The 19,503-nt window shown below is 45.4% G+C and overlaps 1 protein-coding gene across 1 annotated transcript in view; it reads left to right on the forward strand.

Annotated features, from left to right (window-relative positions):
• Positions 1-19,503, forward strand: part of EDARADD (EDAR associated via death domain) — a 43,612-nt gene that overhangs the window by 2,059 nt on the left and 22,050 nt on the right. The window contains exon 2 of the mRNA XM_090044655.1: positions 17,356-17,414. Within this exon, the coding sequence (XP_089900781.1) occupies positions 17,356-17,414 (59 nt within the window). The remainder of the gene's footprint in view (positions 1-17,355; positions 17,415-19,503) is intronic.

Here is a 19,503-nt window from a genome sequence, read left to right on the forward strand (position 1 = left end):
CTGCTTTGAACAGGAGGTTAGGCTAGATGACCTCCTGAGGTCCCTTACAGCTGTAATTTTCTGAGTCTCTGGTTCTGTACAACAAAAGTATTAATTCCGATGCAAATGCCTCATATAGCTAGACCAGTGATTTTCAACCACGTTAGACACGAGGTACCCTTTGTTAGACACAGGGCAGCCCTCAGAAAATGCTGCCTCTTAGTTTTTTGACTACAGAAAAATAATACAGCAATTCTGTAACAAAAAACTCAGAAAGACCACAAGAAGTCAAAATAGTTCCTATCTGAAATCTTTGGGTTTAGTTTGTGAATCATGTTTGCACACCTAAGAGTGCTAATGTAGGGCTGCATCCCAGGGAGCCATGGCACCTTGGTTGAGAATCATTGAGTTAAACTAATGCAAACCCTAAGGTGGATAACTTGCATTGTTATAAAGCAGGATTTACACCAGTGTAGCTTAATTGGGTGATTCAGTTTATCCTGTGTAAGTTTCACTGCGCACCAGTGTCGTTTGGAGCGCATTACAAGAAAGGAGCTATACTTTGGCGTAGAACACTGTCTCTCCACTATCTAAGGTTGAGAACTCATTTCTATTTCAAGTTAGATTTTTGTAAGTGTTCCAAAATGCATCTGCTTACCTGGATTGCCTTAATATTTGGGCTGCCAACTAGCAGAGGCATAGCATGTTCATTCAGTGTCAGGGACAGCGGACAGCAGGGCGCTGAGGACATACTGACCTCTGCAGATAACAGGGGGAGGGGAAGGGAAGGCTTACTTGCCCAGGCTCTCTGCACACTGATGACAAGTGCTGCTGCTGCTGCTACTGCTACTACCAGCTCTGAAGCATTGTCAGCTCTAGTGGCAACAGCCCATGGCATGGGCTCCCAGGGATCCACGCTTGGTACCCTGTTCATTTCCTCCCCAGTCCAGATATGCTACTGGGAGCAGGGCTGCACCTGCTATGGCCAAGGCTCCCCAGGTGGGAGGAGGAGCACCATTCCACTTGCCCTCCTGCCCCCAGATACACTGTTGCGTATAGGACTGTGCTGCCCAGCTCCTATGCTGGGGTACTCTGGCATCCCCTAGCAGTCAGCATCCCGCTTGCCCCCCTCCCTACTTATGCTACTGCCAGCTAGGTTTCATGTTCCAGATTTGGATCATACAAGGCATTCCAGAGATACAGCTCCTAACTTCTTACTCTCCCCCATCCCTCAGTCTTTTCTTCAGGTGTACTGATTCTGCCAACATTTTTTACCCACCATGGAAGAACCAACTATGGATTAGTTTGGCACCAATACCAAAAAATCTTGATATTTGCCCACCATAGTTGTGTCTGCCACTAAACCTTTGGGGAAGGAATAGGGAACATAATATTCAACAGTGAGTGTAGCTGTACTCCTACAAAAATATGCAAAACTGCACAACCATAGACAGAGGTCTGCACCTTCTACATTCACATGGTTTGGTTGGCTCAAAGGGACTTGCAGTACTTACTGAACCTGACCTATACCCAGTCATTGTCAGTTTAAATCTGACTGTGGACAGAAATATGAACCCCCCCCCCCCAAAAAAAAAAACATAGACACATTACCACATATGTCCTTTTTCAAAGTGGGTTGGGAGTTGAGTTGGCATTTGGGCTTCAAGAGAACAAAATTATAAAAAATACAGAATTCCTTACTGAGGTAACTAGAGTATGACATCCTATGGCTTATCTTACACTGTGGATCAGACCAGACCTCTGGTCCCTTCTGGCATTGACGTTTCTGAAACGATCCACGTTTTGCTTTGAGTCAAAATCGGGGCATTCCATGCCAGGTACTTTCTGAAATCTGTAATTTCCCTTCCTTTCCTTTTAATCGTTCATTTCCAACTATACAAAATGGCTTGTACAATATCTTGTGAAAATCTTTATTTCTAGTTAAATGCTGTAGTTAAACAAAAGTAACAGAAGAGAAACTGAGGTATAGGATGGAAGAAAAGTTTTCAGATGAGATTTAAAATGACTGGAGCAATGTGCCAGAACTATACTAAGTGTCTAATTTTCAGTTAATTCATCCATACACATGAGAAGGGGAAAGCAACGCTGACTCAAACCTATTTTTGTGTCCCCTGTATTCTGGGTCTACCATTGTAAAATATAACAACTGTGGATCTACTACAATTTGCTTTCTGCTTTGTAGGGTCCTTGTGAACATTGTGAAGCAAAGAATAACTGTATTGCAATGGGCCATATCCTTGACAGCCCTTATTCCAGCCATACCAGACAGGGGGATGGTTTGTCCCACGAACCTTTCAGGGGCCCATTTTATATGGAATAAGCCTCCTTTTACTTTGCCAGGGCAGCATAATGAAACCGAAATCTAAGTCAGAATTAGACCCAAGGATCTACTCCAAACAGGACCTGCCGGTACAATCTCTGGCAATGATGTCTCAAATGATGTATCTCCATAAGCAGCTAGCCTTTGCCACCTTGCTTGATTAGGGTGGTCCAACACGTCTAGCCCCATGGACCAGATGGGAGGCAGGGCTAGTCTGTGGCTGAACTGGATCCACAAACTGGCCACACACACTAATACCAGCATACAGGGCTAGCCTGACATTGGCAGCACCAGTCCAGGATTCATGCGTGGAGCCATTAGAGGGTGTGCGCTGCATGAAGCGCCCATGCCGGATTAGCCCTGCATACTGGCTGCAATGTTTGGGGCTGGTCTTTCAGCCTAATCCAGACTGGCCACAGAGCCAGCATGCAGCCTGGTCTGGTAGGGTGCTGCATGGTGCAGCACATGTACCAGATCCATTCCCTGTGCTGTGTACAGCATGCCAGGTCCAGTCCAGCAGGGATGGTCTGTGAGCCCTATCTGACTCCAGAGCCAGCCTGCAGGGCTGGTCCAGTGTGGGTTCTGCTTGCACATGCCAGACCAGCTCTGTGTGCCACATGCTGTGCATGGGGCTGGGGTTGGTGAGGTCTGAGACCCACACACTGGATCCTAGGGCTCCATGAACTGATTCTGGCCTGTGGGTCATATCTTTGACAACCCCACTCTAACTATTTTATCAGAGATGTTATTCAGCATGCAGAGGAGCCTAACAACCTCGGTGTTCTTTTAATATAGTTGATTTGTATGGAACTTTTTGAATAAGGCAAAAAAATAATAATAAAAACACCAAAGTCCATCCAGTGGAATCATGTTGATACCAATATGGATTCCCTACCGCGTTGAAACTGTTAGATTTACCACACAGATTACTGTCAGCTGAGCTAAAGGCATAATGGGCAGTGGTGTACCTGTAGTGGGGAAACTGGGCAACTGTCCTGGGACCAACCTAAGGGGGGGGGTGAAGAAAAGCAGCAGCAGGCCACAATTACTCATGTAATTGTATTCATGCTGGCAACCAGAAGTTGCTGCTGTCCTTGTACCCAGGGCACCTGGCAGTTTTCCTACACTGCTAGTAACGGAAGTAATAGGTTGTCATCTTCTGTGTGAAATAGCACTGTAAGAGGAGGTGGCACACACTTTGTCACTGGGTTTCAGAGAGATCTACAGACATCATGGGAATAGCAAGATGCAGAGATCTTGAGGCTCACCCAGGTTGTGCAGTGAAGTATGTGGTAGTGGGCACAGACCATTCTTCTAGTTCCACCAAGTTGGAGCCCTTTTGTCCCATCCCCTCCATCCTGGGCCTGTCTCTTCCCTTTCTGTGGCTCTACATCTCATTCCTAGTCTTTTTGCCTATTAGTCCTGTCTTAGATATATAGCCTCCATTTCCATAGTATTTGAGCACCTCACAATCTTTAATATATTATTAATCTTCATAACATTCCTGTAAGGTAGGTAAAATCCTCTCCCCTTTTCAGTTCCAGCCTCACCAAACTCCTTGTCTTAGTATGTTTTCCCTCCAGGCTCATGTTCTCTCACTTTGAATCAGGCAGCTTCTGCCTCTAAGCTCCCTGAGTGCCTGCAGGACAGGCTTTTTTTGAGGAGCTGTAGTATTCCCAGGCTTTGCAATAGGCTTCTAAACTCTGGCAGGCAGCTGACTTTAGTGATAAGGGATATATATGCCTTTTGATATTCCTATGAAATGCTGCCTAAATTTTGCCAAGTTCTAAGTGTTTGTAAAATTGCAGCTTGCACACACTTGGGAAAAATTGCTTAGAATTTAGCAGCTAAAATCTCCAGATTCCGTGCTTAGGTCTCTTAGAGATGATCACAATACACATGTTCTACCCACCCAGACTGAGCATTGAACAACCCTGGTCTTGCTGAGAAGTACTTTTAATTTATTGGGCCAGGGTGAACTGGGATACTAAAACTGTGAGCCTGAGAAGGGGGCCAGGTGATGACCAGTCTGTATCTTTTGATTGTTGTTGTTGTTGAAACTGTGGTTTAGAAATACTTTGGTGTCTTTTTCCTAGATTTGCCATCTGTATTTTCAAACCTACTTCATCTTTTGGTCTGATCATTTTTTTTACATATCAGCAAACATCCTGAGTGTCACAGGCCAGCTGGGCACTGTGAGTATATTAATTTAGTTGCAGACTGACTGAGCACTGCAACTTTATCAGCCACTGGGCTATTTGGTTCAGGATCGAGAAGGTGATATTGGAAAGGAAAGAAATGACAAGTTTCACTTATAAAAACGAATGAATTTTACTTATGACAATAAAAGATATAGTTTGCATATATAATAGTTAATAAAAACGTTAAGTTAATAAGCAGACAATATAATAATACAGACTAAAATTGACACTGATAATAAAACAGATAAAGAAATTAACCAAGAGTTCCCACTTGGTTAGTAACTTATTGGTAGTCCCTCGTAGAAGATACACGGCAAGTTGAATCAGCGAAGTCAGATGTCCCTGGACTGGGCTGCTTGAAGGATACTGGTGGAAGCCCCTCAGTCAGGATCTGGTCTCGCTCTCACAGGGAGTAAGAGAAATCCACGGGGTCTGGGACAGCAATGACCCTTCTGTTCCGTTCTTCCTGAGGATTACTATGACGTGTGTGTTCTTTTATACTCTGATTATGCTAATTTTTTAGTTATATAGCCATTCATAATATTGCTTTATAGCTATTATCCGATGGGGTTAGAAGGTGTTAGAAATTATTATAATAAGTTTGCCCAAGCTGGGGTTTATCCAATAAGCAAATTACGACACAACATCCCGCCTAAATCCAGCCCTTTCCAAACTCTCTGACTATGCTTTTTTGAGCTGTTCTTTTTGAAATGTACTAGATAAGCTGGGCAGTTAAATCCAGTTTTTATCATCATCAAGGCTAAATTTTGAGCGAGAAAGAACTGTTAGGTCAGCTAATTTCACAGCTAGAGCTTTGTCTTTGAGGGGTAGTCAGTTCCACAAACAGTTACAAGTTACATTTGCGGGTTACAAAAAAAATACAAGCTGCATATTAGACAAAGGTGCCTCCAAGAAGCACATATTTATTGCTTATTAATTTCTTTGGTTCTGGCCATCATACCTGAGGGATGGCCAATGCCAACATCCGAGGGATAGCCAGCACGGGTTTGCTATGGGTAGGTCTTGCTCAACCAATCTTATTTCCTTTTATGACCAGGTGACCTATCACCTGGACAAGGGAGAAGAGATTGATGTCATATATCTTGACTTCAAAAAAGCCTTCCATCTGGTATCCCATGATCACCTCTTGGCAAAACTGGCCAATTGTGGCCATGGGTCCACCATGATCCGCTGGCTGGGAAATTGGCTCCATGGTCGGACCCAGAGAGTAGTAATTGATGGAAGTCAGTTATCATGGTGTCCTGTGACCAGTGGGGTCCCCCAAGGCTCTGTCCTTGGACCCATACTGTTCAACATCTTCATTAATGATGTGGACATTGGACTCAAGAGTGGACTGGCCAAGTTCGCCGATGACACCAAACTTTGGGGCAAAGCATCCACACCTGAAGACGGGAGGGCGATTCTGGCTGACCTGGACAGGCTCGGCAAATGGGCAGATGAGAACCTGATGGTGTTTAACACTGAAAAATGCAAGGTTCTCCACCTTGGGAGGAAAAATCTGCAGCATCCTTATAGGCTTGGCAGTGGTACGCTGGCTAGTGCTACGGAAGAAAGAGACTTGGGGGTCATCATTGACGGCAAGATGAACATGAGCCTTCAATGTGATGCTGCATCTAGTAAAGCGATCAAGACATTGGGTTGCATCCATAGATGCTTCTCAAACAAATCCTGGGACATCATTCTCCCCTTGTACTCGGCCTTGGTGAGGCTGCAGCTGGAGTACTGCATCCAGTTTTGGGCTCCACAATTCAAAAAGGATGTGGAGAAGCTTGAGAGAGTCCAGAGAAGAGTCACACGCATGATCAGAGGTCAGGAAAACAGACCTTATTGATGCAAAAAGCGGTTCGTTTCTTTGGAGGCTCACAAAGAATCTCAGACACACACTTAGTAGCAGCACAAAAGGTGTATTTGCAAATAGGGTTGGAGCAGAGTCAAAGGACTCAGATTACTCCACCCCCTGAGGAAATTCTTAGCTGGCTTTTTATCTCTTTCCTCCTGGGCACGTGTGCAGAAACAGGAACTCTTACAACTCATTTCCGGTTCATACAAACATATATGTGATCACGTCACTTCATCCGTCGTATGTATATTATAATTAACTACTTAAGTATGCGGGGCGGATAGGCAAATATGCATCAGCTAATTGCGCACGCTCAGAAAGCTCTCTAGGTCACCAAGAGTTGAAATCCCGCCCCCTTTCAAGGACACAGTCAGTTGAATTCCAGCTTCTGTAATCTGCATGTGAAAACCCGGAGGAGGGAGTGATTTAGCATAAGAAAAAAACTGTAACAAGGCTAGCTAAGAAAGAAAGGTCCCTGGCAGTGTTCTTTTTCTTATCAGGTACGAGATGCAAACTGTGCAGTTCTAACAACACTCCATTTCTAATCATATTCTAACAATATTCCATTTACTGTGCATTTCTAACAATATTCCCCGCTCAAGATGCTTTCTGCTCCCCATTTTCATTTAGGCAGATCAAGATAATTACGAGGAATTTTTCTGAGGACCATGACTTTTGCTGCAGTCTGTGCTTTAAGGGGGACTGCTGCAACTTGCATCCCTTCAACTGTGGTGGTTATCAATCTAGTGAAACAGGGAATAAGGCAAGGGATAAAAATCAAACCAGTCAGAGCGCACAAAAACACAAACCCTACTTTTCTCCACCAGGGTCCTCCAAATAAATTAGACCACCAGTCTTTACCCCATGTGTTTTCCCACGTTTGTATTGGTACATGGGCTGTTTTCCTGATCCCTTTGGTAATCTCTAAGACTGCTTTTCCGTTATTGTCTATTTGGAGACAACAATTAGAAAGGTTGAACTTTCCGCAGACTCCGCCATCCTCTGCGAGTAAATAGTCTAAGGCCATTCGATTTTGGTATATGGCTTCTCTCATCTGGGAACTCTGTCGGGCCAGTAACTCGAGAGCAGTGGCAGTTTGGTTAGTAATTATTTCCAAGACTGCCTGCAACCTGATGATTCTGTTTAGCATATATATTGGTGTCCGGTATCCCCAGCTCCCATCATTAGCCCATGTAGCTGGTCCATAATACTCAATAATCCTTTGAGGGGGCCGCTCATCCTCCTTCCACTTTTGGGAGCCACCCCGTGTCAAACTTACATCAATACTTCTCTTGGCCCTTTTCCAATCATCATACAAAGAGACTCCCAACTTATTTCCAACCTCAGATGGTAGCAAAAAGAAAGCTGGTACAATTACCCCATTATAGCAGGTTCCTGTCCACCCTTGTGGCAGTACCGTATAGGCTCGCCTTCCACAAATCCAATAATGTCCTTTTAAGGCCCTGTTTTCCCTTCCCAAGGCCAGGGGGTCACGGCTCCAGAAAAGAAGGGGATAGTATTTGTTGCCCCTACGCCCTAAAGGGCCGGTGTAATAGTTACTCAGTTTAAACTGACATCTCCATACGCCATCTTTATCCCTATACTCGCACTCGGTTATTTCATTTGTGTCATTTGAGGCACTCCAATATCTATTAAACCGTGCCGCCGTGCCATTCGGGTGTGCCCATTGCCAATTATAGAAGTAGGGTATGAATCGTTCACTTCCGGTCTCATTATATGCCTGACATCTTGTAATGTTAGGATCGAAACGTAATACTCTTGCCCTTCTGACCTTTTGGAAGCAGGTGTTTTCATCACGTAGGGATGATTGTAGAGTGGATGGGTTACATTTCATCCACGTGGAGTTTGGGAGCTTAACAGCAGTAGAGTTCCATTGATCTGCATACTTGCTGCAATTAAGGGCATAACAGATAGTGCATGCTCGGGCCCATTTCAATGTCCATGTACACTGGCTATGTCCCAAACTCCTCCCTGTACCATTATTGCTAATACAGTACTCTCCTAATGCCACTTGGGAAAGATCCCAGCTGCGGTTCTCATCCCATTCTTGACCAGTACTCTTAACATCCGCCTTATCACTTACCAACCATTTTGGGGCCAAAGGAAAAGTCCTCCAAGGCCACTGTTCTCCGGCCTCTCGGAGTCCCCCACAGGCCCAGCAGTTGGTAAGATTGAAAGTACCTGCAATTTTTTCCATCATGTCAACATACAAATTTGTCCCTGGGGGAGCAATTGGGAGAAGCGGGGGTATAGGCTGGCGGCTAAGGCTGCTCAATCCTGCTTCTCTCACTATACAGATAACAACAAGGCGTATTAAGATTCCCACCATATTCTCCCTTTCTTGAGATCAAATACAGCCTAAATTTTTCCCTTTTTACTTTCTTGTCTAATTTTCTGAACTTTGATTAAGCTGTCTCAGGTGCACTTGGAGATCACCAGTAGGTTCACAGCTCCACTTGCTGGCTTCTTGTTTCGAAGACGACTCAGCTTCCGGAGTGAGCTCGTCTTGGGAGTTGATGTCCTCTGACACTCGTGGATGTCGTTTCACATGGGTATGGTGTATCCAACGGTCATGGCCAGCAATCTTTACAGTGGTGTGGGTTGTTAGAAGTACCTGGAAAGGGCCACTCCACCTCTCAGTCAAAGGTTACTTTTTCCTCTGCTGCACCAAGACCCAGTCTCCCGGGGAGAAGTCATGTACCGGTACATCTAAAGGCAGACGCTGAAAGGAGGCTGCATACCTGTGAAGAGAAGACAAGACAGACTGCAAAACAATAACGTACATATGAAGCTCACTATTACCTAATTCAAAAGTTACATTTTCTCGCATCCCAGGAGGTAAGACTCGAGGCGGTTTGCCAAACATAATTTCATATGGGGTCAATTTGAGGCCCCGTCGGGGAGTGTTTCGAATACAAGTAAGAGCTAGCGGCAATGCTTGAGGCCACTTAAGGCGTGTTTCAATACAGATTTTGGTGAGTAGAGTCTTTAAGGTCCTATTCATGCGTTCCACTTGTCCTGAACTCTGTGGTCTCCATGGTGTGTGTAGTTTCCAAGTGATCTTGAGAGCTTGTGTGACTTCTTGAACCACCTTTCCCACAAAGTGTTGTCCTTGATCCGACTCGATGGATTCAGGCAGGGAATACCGGGGAATGATCTAACCCAGGAGGTGCACAGTCCCACCAGGGGAGACGCCTTGTTGGACCTGGTGCTGGCCATGGGTGATGACCTGGTGAGGGGGCTGCGGGTGATGGGCCACCTGGGAGACAGTGATCATCGCTTGCTGGAATTCACCATCCAGCGTAAGGTGGCAAAGGGCTGCAGCAAGGCAACAGCCCTAGACTTTAGGAGGGCTGACTTCAACAAGCTAAGGAGGATCGTTGGGGAAGCGCTGAGGACCCAGAGGGGAAGGGAATCAGATGTCGAAGGTGAGTGGTTGCTCCTTAAGGAGACGATCCTCCATGCCCAAAGGGAGGTAATCCCAACAAGGGTCAAAGGGAGCAGGAGGGCACATAAACCCCCATGGCTCACTAAGAGCATCCGGGAATGTCTCCTTGCTAAAAGGGAGGCATATACCCAATGGAGATATGGGGTCATCACCAAGAAGGACTATGTTACAGTCGCCCGAGGATGTAGGGGGGCAGTCAGGAGGGCCAAGGCAGAGATGGAGATAGGACTAGCTTCCCGGATTAAGGACAATAAGAAGTCCTTCTTCAAATACATAGGGGGTAAAAAGAGGGTCCCGGGTAATGTGGGGCCCCTGTAGGACACGATGGGCAACTTAGTCATCACGCCAGATGATAAAGCTAACATATTTAACGATTTCTTTGCCTCTGTCTTCCTAAGTAGGGACCAGTTCAGCCACCTCCCTGCTGGGCCCCCCTCGGGCCCCGGGAGAGACACGCCTGGGCCAGGGGTTAGCGAGGAGTTAGTTAGGGTACTTCTGGAGAGGCTGGACGTGTTCAAGTCCGCTGGTCCGGACGATCTTCACCCTAGGGTTCTACAGGAACTGGCCGAGGTCATTGCGGGACCCCTGGCGCGGCTCTATGAGCACTCGTGGTGCTCTGGCGAGGTGCCGGAGGACTGGAAGAGGGCCAATGTGGTCCCTATCTTCAAAAAGGGAAAAAAAGAGGACCCGGGAAATTACAGGCCAGTTAGTCTTACCTCAATCCCGGGTAAGCTCTTTGAAAAAATTATCCTGGCACACATCCAGGAGGGCCTTGCGGGGGAATGCATGCTCAGGGGCAACCAACATGGGTTCATCAGTGGCAGGTCTTGTCAGACCAACCTGGTGGCCTTTTACGATCAGGTCACCAAATCATTAGACGCAGGGGTTGCTGTGGATGTAGTCTTTCTGGACTTCCGGAAGGCTTTCGACACTGTCTCTCACCCTGTCCTCATCAAAAAGCTGGGAGACTGTGGTGTCGATGCCCACACGGTCAAATGGGTCGCCAACTGGTTGGAGGGCCGCACCCAGAGGGTGGTAGTGGATGGGTTCTTCTCGACCTGGAAGGACGTGGGCAGTGGGGTTCCGCAGGGCTCGGTCCTCGGGCCCGCACTGTTCAACATCTTCATCAGTGACTTGGATGACGGCGTAGAAAGCACCCTGTTCAAGTTTGCTGATGACACTAAGATGTGGGGGGATGTGGGTGCACTAGAAGGGTGCAATAGGCTACAAGCTGACCTTGACAGGTTGCAACGGTGGGCGGATGAGAATAGGATGGGGTTTAACACTGATAAGTGCAAGGTGTTGCACATGGGGAGGAAGAACCGGCACCACACTTACAGGTTGGGGAACTCCCCTCTTGCCAGCACGGAGACGGAAAAGGATCTTGGAGTCATCATTGACTCCACGATGAACATGGGCCGGCAGTGTGGGGAGGCAGTCAAGAAGGCCAACCGTACCCTGTCATGCATCCACAGATGCATCTCGAGCAGGTCCAGGGAGGTGATCCTCCCCCTCTATGCAGCACTGGTCAGGCCGCAGCTGGAGTACTGCGTCCAGTTCTGGGCGCCACACTTCAAGAGGGACGTGGACGATATGGAAAGAGTTCAGAGGAGGGCCACTCGTATGATCAAGGGTCAGCAGGGCAGGTCTTATGAGGAGAGGCTACGGGACCTGAACCTGTTTAGCCTCCACAAGAGAAGGTTAAGGGGGGACCTTGTGGCCTGCTACAAACTGGTCAGGGGGGATCAGCAGGTATTGGGGGAGTCCCTGTTCCCCCGTGCGCTGCCAGGAGTGACCAGGAATAACGGTCACAAGCTGGCGGAGGGTAAGTTTAGATTAGATATTAGGAGGCGCTACTTCACAGTCAGGGCGGCTAGGGCCTGGAACCAGCTTCCAGGGGAAGTGGTGCAGGCTCCTAGCCTGGGGATTTTTAAAAGGAAGTTAGATGAGCACCTTGCCGGGGTCATCTGACCCCGGTGCTCTTTCCTGCCAAAGCAGGGGGTCGGACTAGATGATCTACCTAGGTCCCTTCCGACTCTAGCTACTATGAAACTATGAAACTATCTCCTGCAACAAATACTTCACTACTGTAGCCGCAGTGGCAGTCCTGGTGGGCCAGGCCTCGACCCAACCAGAGAGCTGGTCTACCATGACAAGTAAAAACCCGTGATGTCCGGACCGTAGGAGCTCGGCAAAATCAATCTGCCATGCTTGTCCAGGGTACGCTGCCCAGGGTCTACCTCCCATTCAAAAGCAAACAATTTTTGACTCTCTCGGTGAAGGGGAATGGAGAAGAAAGCATCTTTCAAATCTAGCACTGAAAATATTTCAGCTTCACCCGGTACTTGTGTCAAAATCGTGTGTGGGTTCGGGACTACAGGATGGTCTGAAAGGACCTTCTTATTTACTGCTCGCAGGTCTTGGACCAGTCTGTATGAGACCCCATCTGCCTTCGGCACTCCAAGAATGGGGGTATTATAGGGTGAGGACCCTTCCACTAGCCATCCGCACCTCTTGTATTTCTCTATTAACGGCTTGAGTCCAGCTCTGGCCGCTCGGCTGAGTGGATACTGCTTTACCCGAACGGGCCCCTCCCCATCCTTGAGTATGATCCTTACCGGGGAGACCGACTTAGCTCGTGCAGGGGTTCCATCAGCCCATACCGAAGGGTCTACTCCAGGCATGTGATCTTCAGAACTTACTGCAGGGCGTCGGTCCTCCAGGAGAGCCATCTGATAGTTCGAGCTCTGCTTGACAGGTAGCTGGACCACCATCTGATCGTCTCTGAAAAATATCTCAGCTTGCAATTTTGTGAGTAGGTCCCGCCCAAGTAGTGCAACCGGGCAACTTGGAGAATATACAAAGGAGTGCTCAAGCAAATGGTCCCCCACTTTGGTGAGGAGTGGTTTACAAACAGGGAGTCGGGATTGCGTTCCCTCAATCCCTTCCACAAGTACATGCTGTTCACTAGTTCCTGCACAGGGGGGGTTTTCTGGAATCATTGAAAATGTAGCCCCAGTATCCACCAAGGCTTCAAAGTTTTTGCCACCAACCTTAATGGTTACCATGGGATCTTCTCGGGCTCCAACCCGAAGGGTAGTGGTCTTAGATCCCTGTCCCCTTCATTCTGTGTCCTCACCCTTTTCCTCTGCCCGCATGAGGTGACCTCTTGGTTCCCCCTCTCTTTTCTCCTTCAACTTTGGGCATTCCCTCTTCCAGTGTCCTTTCTCTTTACAATAAGCACAAACGTCTGCTCCCACTCTTTCTCCTTTCCCCTTCTGCATCCCAGCCTTTCCAGGGTTACCTCCAGTTATAGCAGCTGCCAGCGCTGCCATCTGTCGCTGAGCCTTTTTATCTTCCTTGCACTCCTGCACTTGCTCACGATTCCCATATACCTTACATGCAATTTCTACCAGCTCTGAAATCGGTTTCCCAGCACCTCCCTCAGTTTTCTGTAACTTCTTACGGATATCAGCAGCGGATTGACCAATAAACATAAGATTTACCATGCGTTGATTATCTGGGGCTTCTGGATCTAGGTCCGAAAACCTGCGGAACGCCTCATACAGCCTCCCGAGGAAAGCTGAGGGATCCTCTTCTCTTCCCTGTCTCACTTCATACAACTTAGACAGATTAGTAACCCGAGGCACTGCCTTCCCCATTGCTTCCACTCTAATCCCCAGATACCGTGCACTCAGCTCTCTTCCTTCTGCAGTATGATTATCCCATCTCGGTTCCTCAACAGGGCAGGTATCACGCAAGGTACGACCAGCAGCTCCCTCTGCTTCTACCCTGGCTGCTGCAATGCGCTCTGCTGTCCCCAACACTAATCTCCTTTCCTCTGGGGTCAGGAGGGTTTGGAGCATCATCTGGACATCAGCCCAAGTGGGTCGATGGGTTTGCCCAATAGATCGAAACAGGTCCCTCATCTTTTCAGGGTCTTCACGAAAAGAGGGGCTCTGATTCTTCCAGTTAAATAAATCTGAAGTACTAAATGGGGTGTAGACAAAAGTTGCACTGCCCCCATCTCCGATAACCTCTCGCATCAGGCAGTTCAGCACTGGCTGTGATTCTACAGTCTTGCGCAAATAATAGCCCTTATTCCCTGATTCAGATGGGGCACTTGGCTGAGGCTCATGCTCTAAATCATTAGGTATGTTTTGATACGCCGGTGGTAGCCTCCCTGAGGGAGGGAGCGGTGGTGCAAACGGACTGGATCCCGAGGAGGTGTCTGATTCATCCTCACTACCTGACAGGGCGACCGGAGAGCGGGTCCGATACTCAGTCAATTCAGAATTCCCCCCCTCATTAGACTCAGGGAGTACAGGCGGTCCTCCTCGAGTCTTTCCTTTAACAACCATCACATGAGACTTTACTAAGCATTTTTTTTTAATCCAAGGTGGTTGATTTTGAACCACCCACAACCAACAATCAATATAAGGAAATTGATTCCAATACCCATTCTGCATAACTATTTCAAGGATAGCTATCACTTCTTTTACTACAAAGGATCCTTTCGGGGTCCAGTGGACCCCAAATGTTGGCCACTTGAGTTGACAAAACTTAATTAAATCACCCTTTTTCATCTTCACTCCATAATCTGCCTGCTTTGCAAATTTACTAAAGTTCCATAACATACATCCTAAAGGGCGTATTAGAGTTTTCTACATGGGAGCGACCCGCACCCATTGCCCACAAGAGTGCGCCCAAGGCACCCCATTGCCCACAAGAGTGCGCCCAAGGCACACCAAATACCAAAAGATCCTTAACAACAGATGATTTACAACGAGAACTCGGCCAAATGTCTCCCAGTAATCGTTCACATCTTTTGTTTTTGGATCCAGACCAAACTGGGCAAGGGAATTCGTATACTCACTCAGATACCCCAGAGATCTCGATCAGAATGCCGGAGTGTGTGTCTGGCGTCCTCAGAAACTAAAAATTTGCACAGGATTCTGTAACTTCCCGAATATCCCGACTCACGTCTCAGACCTCCGGGCGAGCCCAAAAAGTCGGCTCGGTGCGCACTCCCCGTGGTGCCGGAGGCGATTTTGTCGCTGAATTTCGGGGTAGTCCAAAAGATGCCCCACGTTGGGCGCCAATTTGATGCAAAAAGCGGTTCGTTTCTTTGGAGGCTCACAAAGAATCTCAGACACACACTTAGTAGCAGCACAAAAGGTGTATTTGCAAATAGGGTTGGAGCAGAGTCAAAGGACTCAGATTACTCCGCCCCCTGAGGAAATTCTTAGCTGGCTTTTTATCTCTTTCCTCCTGGGCACGTGTGCAGAAACAGGAACTCTTACAACCCATTTCCGGTTCATACAAACATATATGTGATCACGTCACTTCATCCGTCGTATGTATATTATAATTAACTACTTAAGTATGCGGGGCGGATAGGCAAATATGCATCAGCTAATTGCGCACGCTCAGAAAGCTCTCTAGGTCACCAAGAGTTGAAATCCCGCCCCCTTTCAAGGACACAGTCAGTTGAATTCCAGCTTCTGTAATCTGCATGTGAAAACCCGGAGGAGGGAGTGATTTAGCATAAGAAAAAAACTGTAACAAGGCTAGCTAAGAAAGAAAGGTCCCTGGCAGTGTTCTTTTTCTTATCAGGTACGAGATGCAAACTGTGCAGTTCTAACAACACTCCATTTCTAATCATATTCTAACAATACTCCATTTACTGTGCATTTCTAACATTATGATGACAGACTGAGAGCCATGGGGCTCTTTAGCTTGGAAAAGCACAGGCTCAGGGGTGATCTGATGGCCACCTATAAGTTTATCAGCGGTGACCACCAGTATCTGGGGGAACGTTTTTTCACCAGAGCGCCCCAAGGGATGATGAGGTTGAATGGTTATAAACTCCTGCAAGACCATTTCAGGCTGGACATAAGGAAGAATTTCTTTACTGTCCAAGCCCCCAAGGTCTGAAATAGCCTGCCATTGGAGGTGGTTCAAGCACCTACATTGAACACCTTCAGGAGAAAATTGGATGCTTATCTTGCTGGGATCCTATGACCCCAGGTGACTTCCTGCTCCTTGGGTGGGGGGATGGACTCGATGATCTTCCAAGGTCCCTTCCAGCCCAAATGTCTATGACATCTATGAAACCTGGTATACTTTGCCATATAATGTCACAGTGAAATGATTGGAATCTCTCACTTCCAGTGTCATAAAGTCACTTTTATTGATTTCAATCAAAAATAGGCTAAAAAAAGGCAATTTTAGTACTCTTCTCCCCCATGGTCAGGTTGCAGCAGTGGGCTAGTATCCATGCAGCCCATTCTTATGTCAAGGCTCAGTTTTCATATGATGATCTTTGTTTTTCATTTCCCCAGTTAGATGAGCTGTGAACTGAGACACTGGTTAGAGAAAGGAGAGAGAGCAGGTAATATTTACCTCACTTAGCATCTTTGGCAAACTTATGGAATAACATCTGGCATTTACTGATTGGAAAGTGGCCCCTGAATCTTTTGGGGCAAGGATGAGAATAATGAAGGGCAAATCTCTTACTTGCCCAAATCCTGCGATGTTGGTTCAAATACTATTCATAATTTATGCTGAGGTGCTTCTCACCCACAGAAGATCCTTCTCTCTGGAGAGGCATGTAGTAATTGAAAGGAGAGACTGGATGTTAAATCTTGGTTTCTGTTTTTGGCTCTGCCACTAATGCATTGCATAGCCTTGGTCAAGAATCAACCATTATGCTGCAATTTAGCAGTCGGTAAAAGCAGGGTAATACTTAATGACTTGTCAGTGAGATTCTTAGAAATAAGTGTTTTGGTGTCCTTTGGCAGATAGTGTTTTTTGCATAAATGTGATATCTTTTATTAGACCAACTGAATAGTTGGAAAATTGTTCTTTGCAAGCTTTCAGGCACAGCCGCCCTTCCTCACGCATAGAGAGAGTCTGTTGGTCTTTGTTTTTTTTCTAGGGTCTGAATAGACATCCTTTAATAGAATAGATGCCCAAACTGGTATCCTTTGGCAGAGGCACCAGTGAACATATACAAATGTTATGACATATATAAATAATGTATAAAGTATCTCAACCTTTACTCCAAACATGCTTTTCCATTAGGTTTTGAGTTATAATCTATATAATGTTGGTTGTCCTGAGTTATATTTTTTTCCTAGGACAAGAGTACCTTACTGTATAGAGAAGACTGCTAATAAGTAACTAATTACTGACATTCTGAAAGAGGATTTTTTGTTTGGTTGCTTCTCTTTGCTTCCAGCTGTTATTTGGGTTAGTTTATTGCCGAATTCTTTATTAATTAAAAATAAAATATTAATTTGAGTCTATTGTTATTACCTGTGTAACTGTATTTAATGAAACTATTTCATACTTTGTCGCATTTTCCTATACCAAATGAAGTTTTACATAACTGCTGTACAGAGAAACTCGTCTCTTGATTGGAAAATGAAAAAAATATATGAGTGCCCAGACAAAAGATTTGGAAGATGATAACAAGGAAATGCTTGCTTATTTCTGGTAGATCATGCTGAAAAAGAGCCAGTTGAAGATACAGATCCAAGCACTTTTTCGTTAGAAATGGTAAGTGCATTTGATTGTGGTATAATAATATGCATTTTAATGTTTTGTGTGTAGCTTTTCAGCTAGGTAACACTGACGTGGGCTTAAAATCTTTAAATTAGGTACACATGCAGTGGTTTTGGTAACCTTTATTATGGAACCCAATTAAACTTTATCTAGGTGACATCCTTTCTGCTGTCTATAGAAATATGAATGAGTACATTCTATAATATGTTTAGATTAACAGATGTCTGTGGGTGAAATCAACATTTAAATTGTAATCACTTTGGGAACTCTTTCTTATTACACGCTTATATAGTGCCTGGCATACTTAATTTTGGTTTGGGCTCTCTATGTGCTACTGTGTTCCAAATGTTTATAAAAATAATAATTCAGAAGAACAAGATCTGAACTATGACTCTTCTCTGGTATTGGTGTGAGCCACAAGATCATCAAATGGGAAACTTAGGTATTGCTTGCATGTTGTCTCAGTCTTTCCGTTAAATACAGCGTCTGATGAGGAGATAAGGAGTTAGAAAGGCAGAAGACAGAAGGGTCTGCCATGCAAGGTGAACTGAGGGAAAAGAGTAAACAACATTTATTCAGTTTTGCTGACAAGGAGGCAGCCACCCTTCACCTCAGGCTTTTCTTTTTCGGCGTTTCTTAAGTTATTCAGACAAACAAGTCTTATGCTGGGACAAGGAGTATATCGGGTAAAAGAATATTAAAAGTCTTGTAATCTTTAGAGAACTTTTTGAACTTGAGTGTCGTATGTGTACGCTGGGCAACAATAGATAAGAGGCTGATGATAACATTATTGTTATACTAGGCAGCACAGAGAAGATTTCTGTTTAATATAGTGATATGATTGTTTATAAAAGTACCTTATCTTATTTACAAGATATGAGTTTCTTCATGTGGCATATGGATAACAAGTGCATAAGCTATTACTTTCCCTGGGTTTTGTCTTTTTAATCTGAATGTTTTAGTGTAAGGTCAGCAGAAACTTGAATGGGGATATAAATGTTGATCTTAACCTGTGGATTTTTGGGAAGGTAGTTTAGTAAGTTAACCCCTGTTCCTGTATTGGGACCCACAGATACATGGATGGAGGTTCCACACTGGGGTCCATGGCAGCTCTGAGCCTATGTGGAAGCCCATTGCAGCTATGAGACAACAGAGTTTCATCGTAGTAGACCTTGATTTAGGATTTAGATATTTATGACCATTTTTGTGGCTTATGTCTGGTTACATTAAGAAAAATGATCATACTAAGGAAACTTTCAAGAAAAGTGGAAAGGAGTTACTCTCTTCTTGAGATAAATGTAGGCTACTTTTAAGTACATGTGTATATATGTCTGTGAGAAATGTATGTATTTCCAAATTAGGAGGGCTTTAATTATGGTAAGTAAGGGTTTCTTTAAAAAAATGAGGAAGGATTCTTATAGTAGATAGTGGACACAGTAATGTCTATTAGAGCACTGTTTCCTAACAAGTGTGCTGCATCACAAAAGTGTGCCGTCGGAAATGAACAGATACGCCATGGAATTTTGCTGTGGCAATGAGCTACAATAGGTATGAGGATGGGTAATGTCTTAACAGGTGTGCCGCAGAAAATTTTGGGTTGGGTTGGAAAAAGTTGGGAAACACTCTTAGAGGTCATATTTCAGGAGGCAGGTGGCTACATATAATAGTAAAGTACAGCATAGAAAACTGAATGCATCTTTGTGCTGTAAATCAGCAGACAGGTCCTTAAACTGGCAAACTGTAGCTTAGTGTTGCATTGTAATCAGGTTTTAGTTCTGTTTTTTAAGTAAGCACAACTTTGATTGTTTTTTTTTCAGTGAAACAACATTAATAGAGGGACCAAATATATCCCTGCTGATACACCTATAAAGTCAGTGTAATTACTCATGGTGTAGTCTGACAAGACTGAAGTCCAACCCAGGGAAATAGAGGCTAGTGACAGACAATATTAAAATGTAGAATTTCTTATCTTCCCATTCTATGCTTAGTCTATTAAACCACACTGCAGAAACTGAAGCAAAGCAACACATCACATAAACACAGGATTGTGAAGCGTCAACTGCCTGGGCTAGTATCTGTTTGG

This window comes from Crocodylus siamensis, chromosome 1 (genome assembly GCF_052110815.1).
Source record: "Crocodylus siamensis isolate JL-2025a chromosome 1, ASM5211081v1, whole genome shotgun sequence".
NCBI lineage: Eukaryota > Metazoa > Chordata > Crocodylia > Crocodylidae > Crocodylus > Crocodylus siamensis.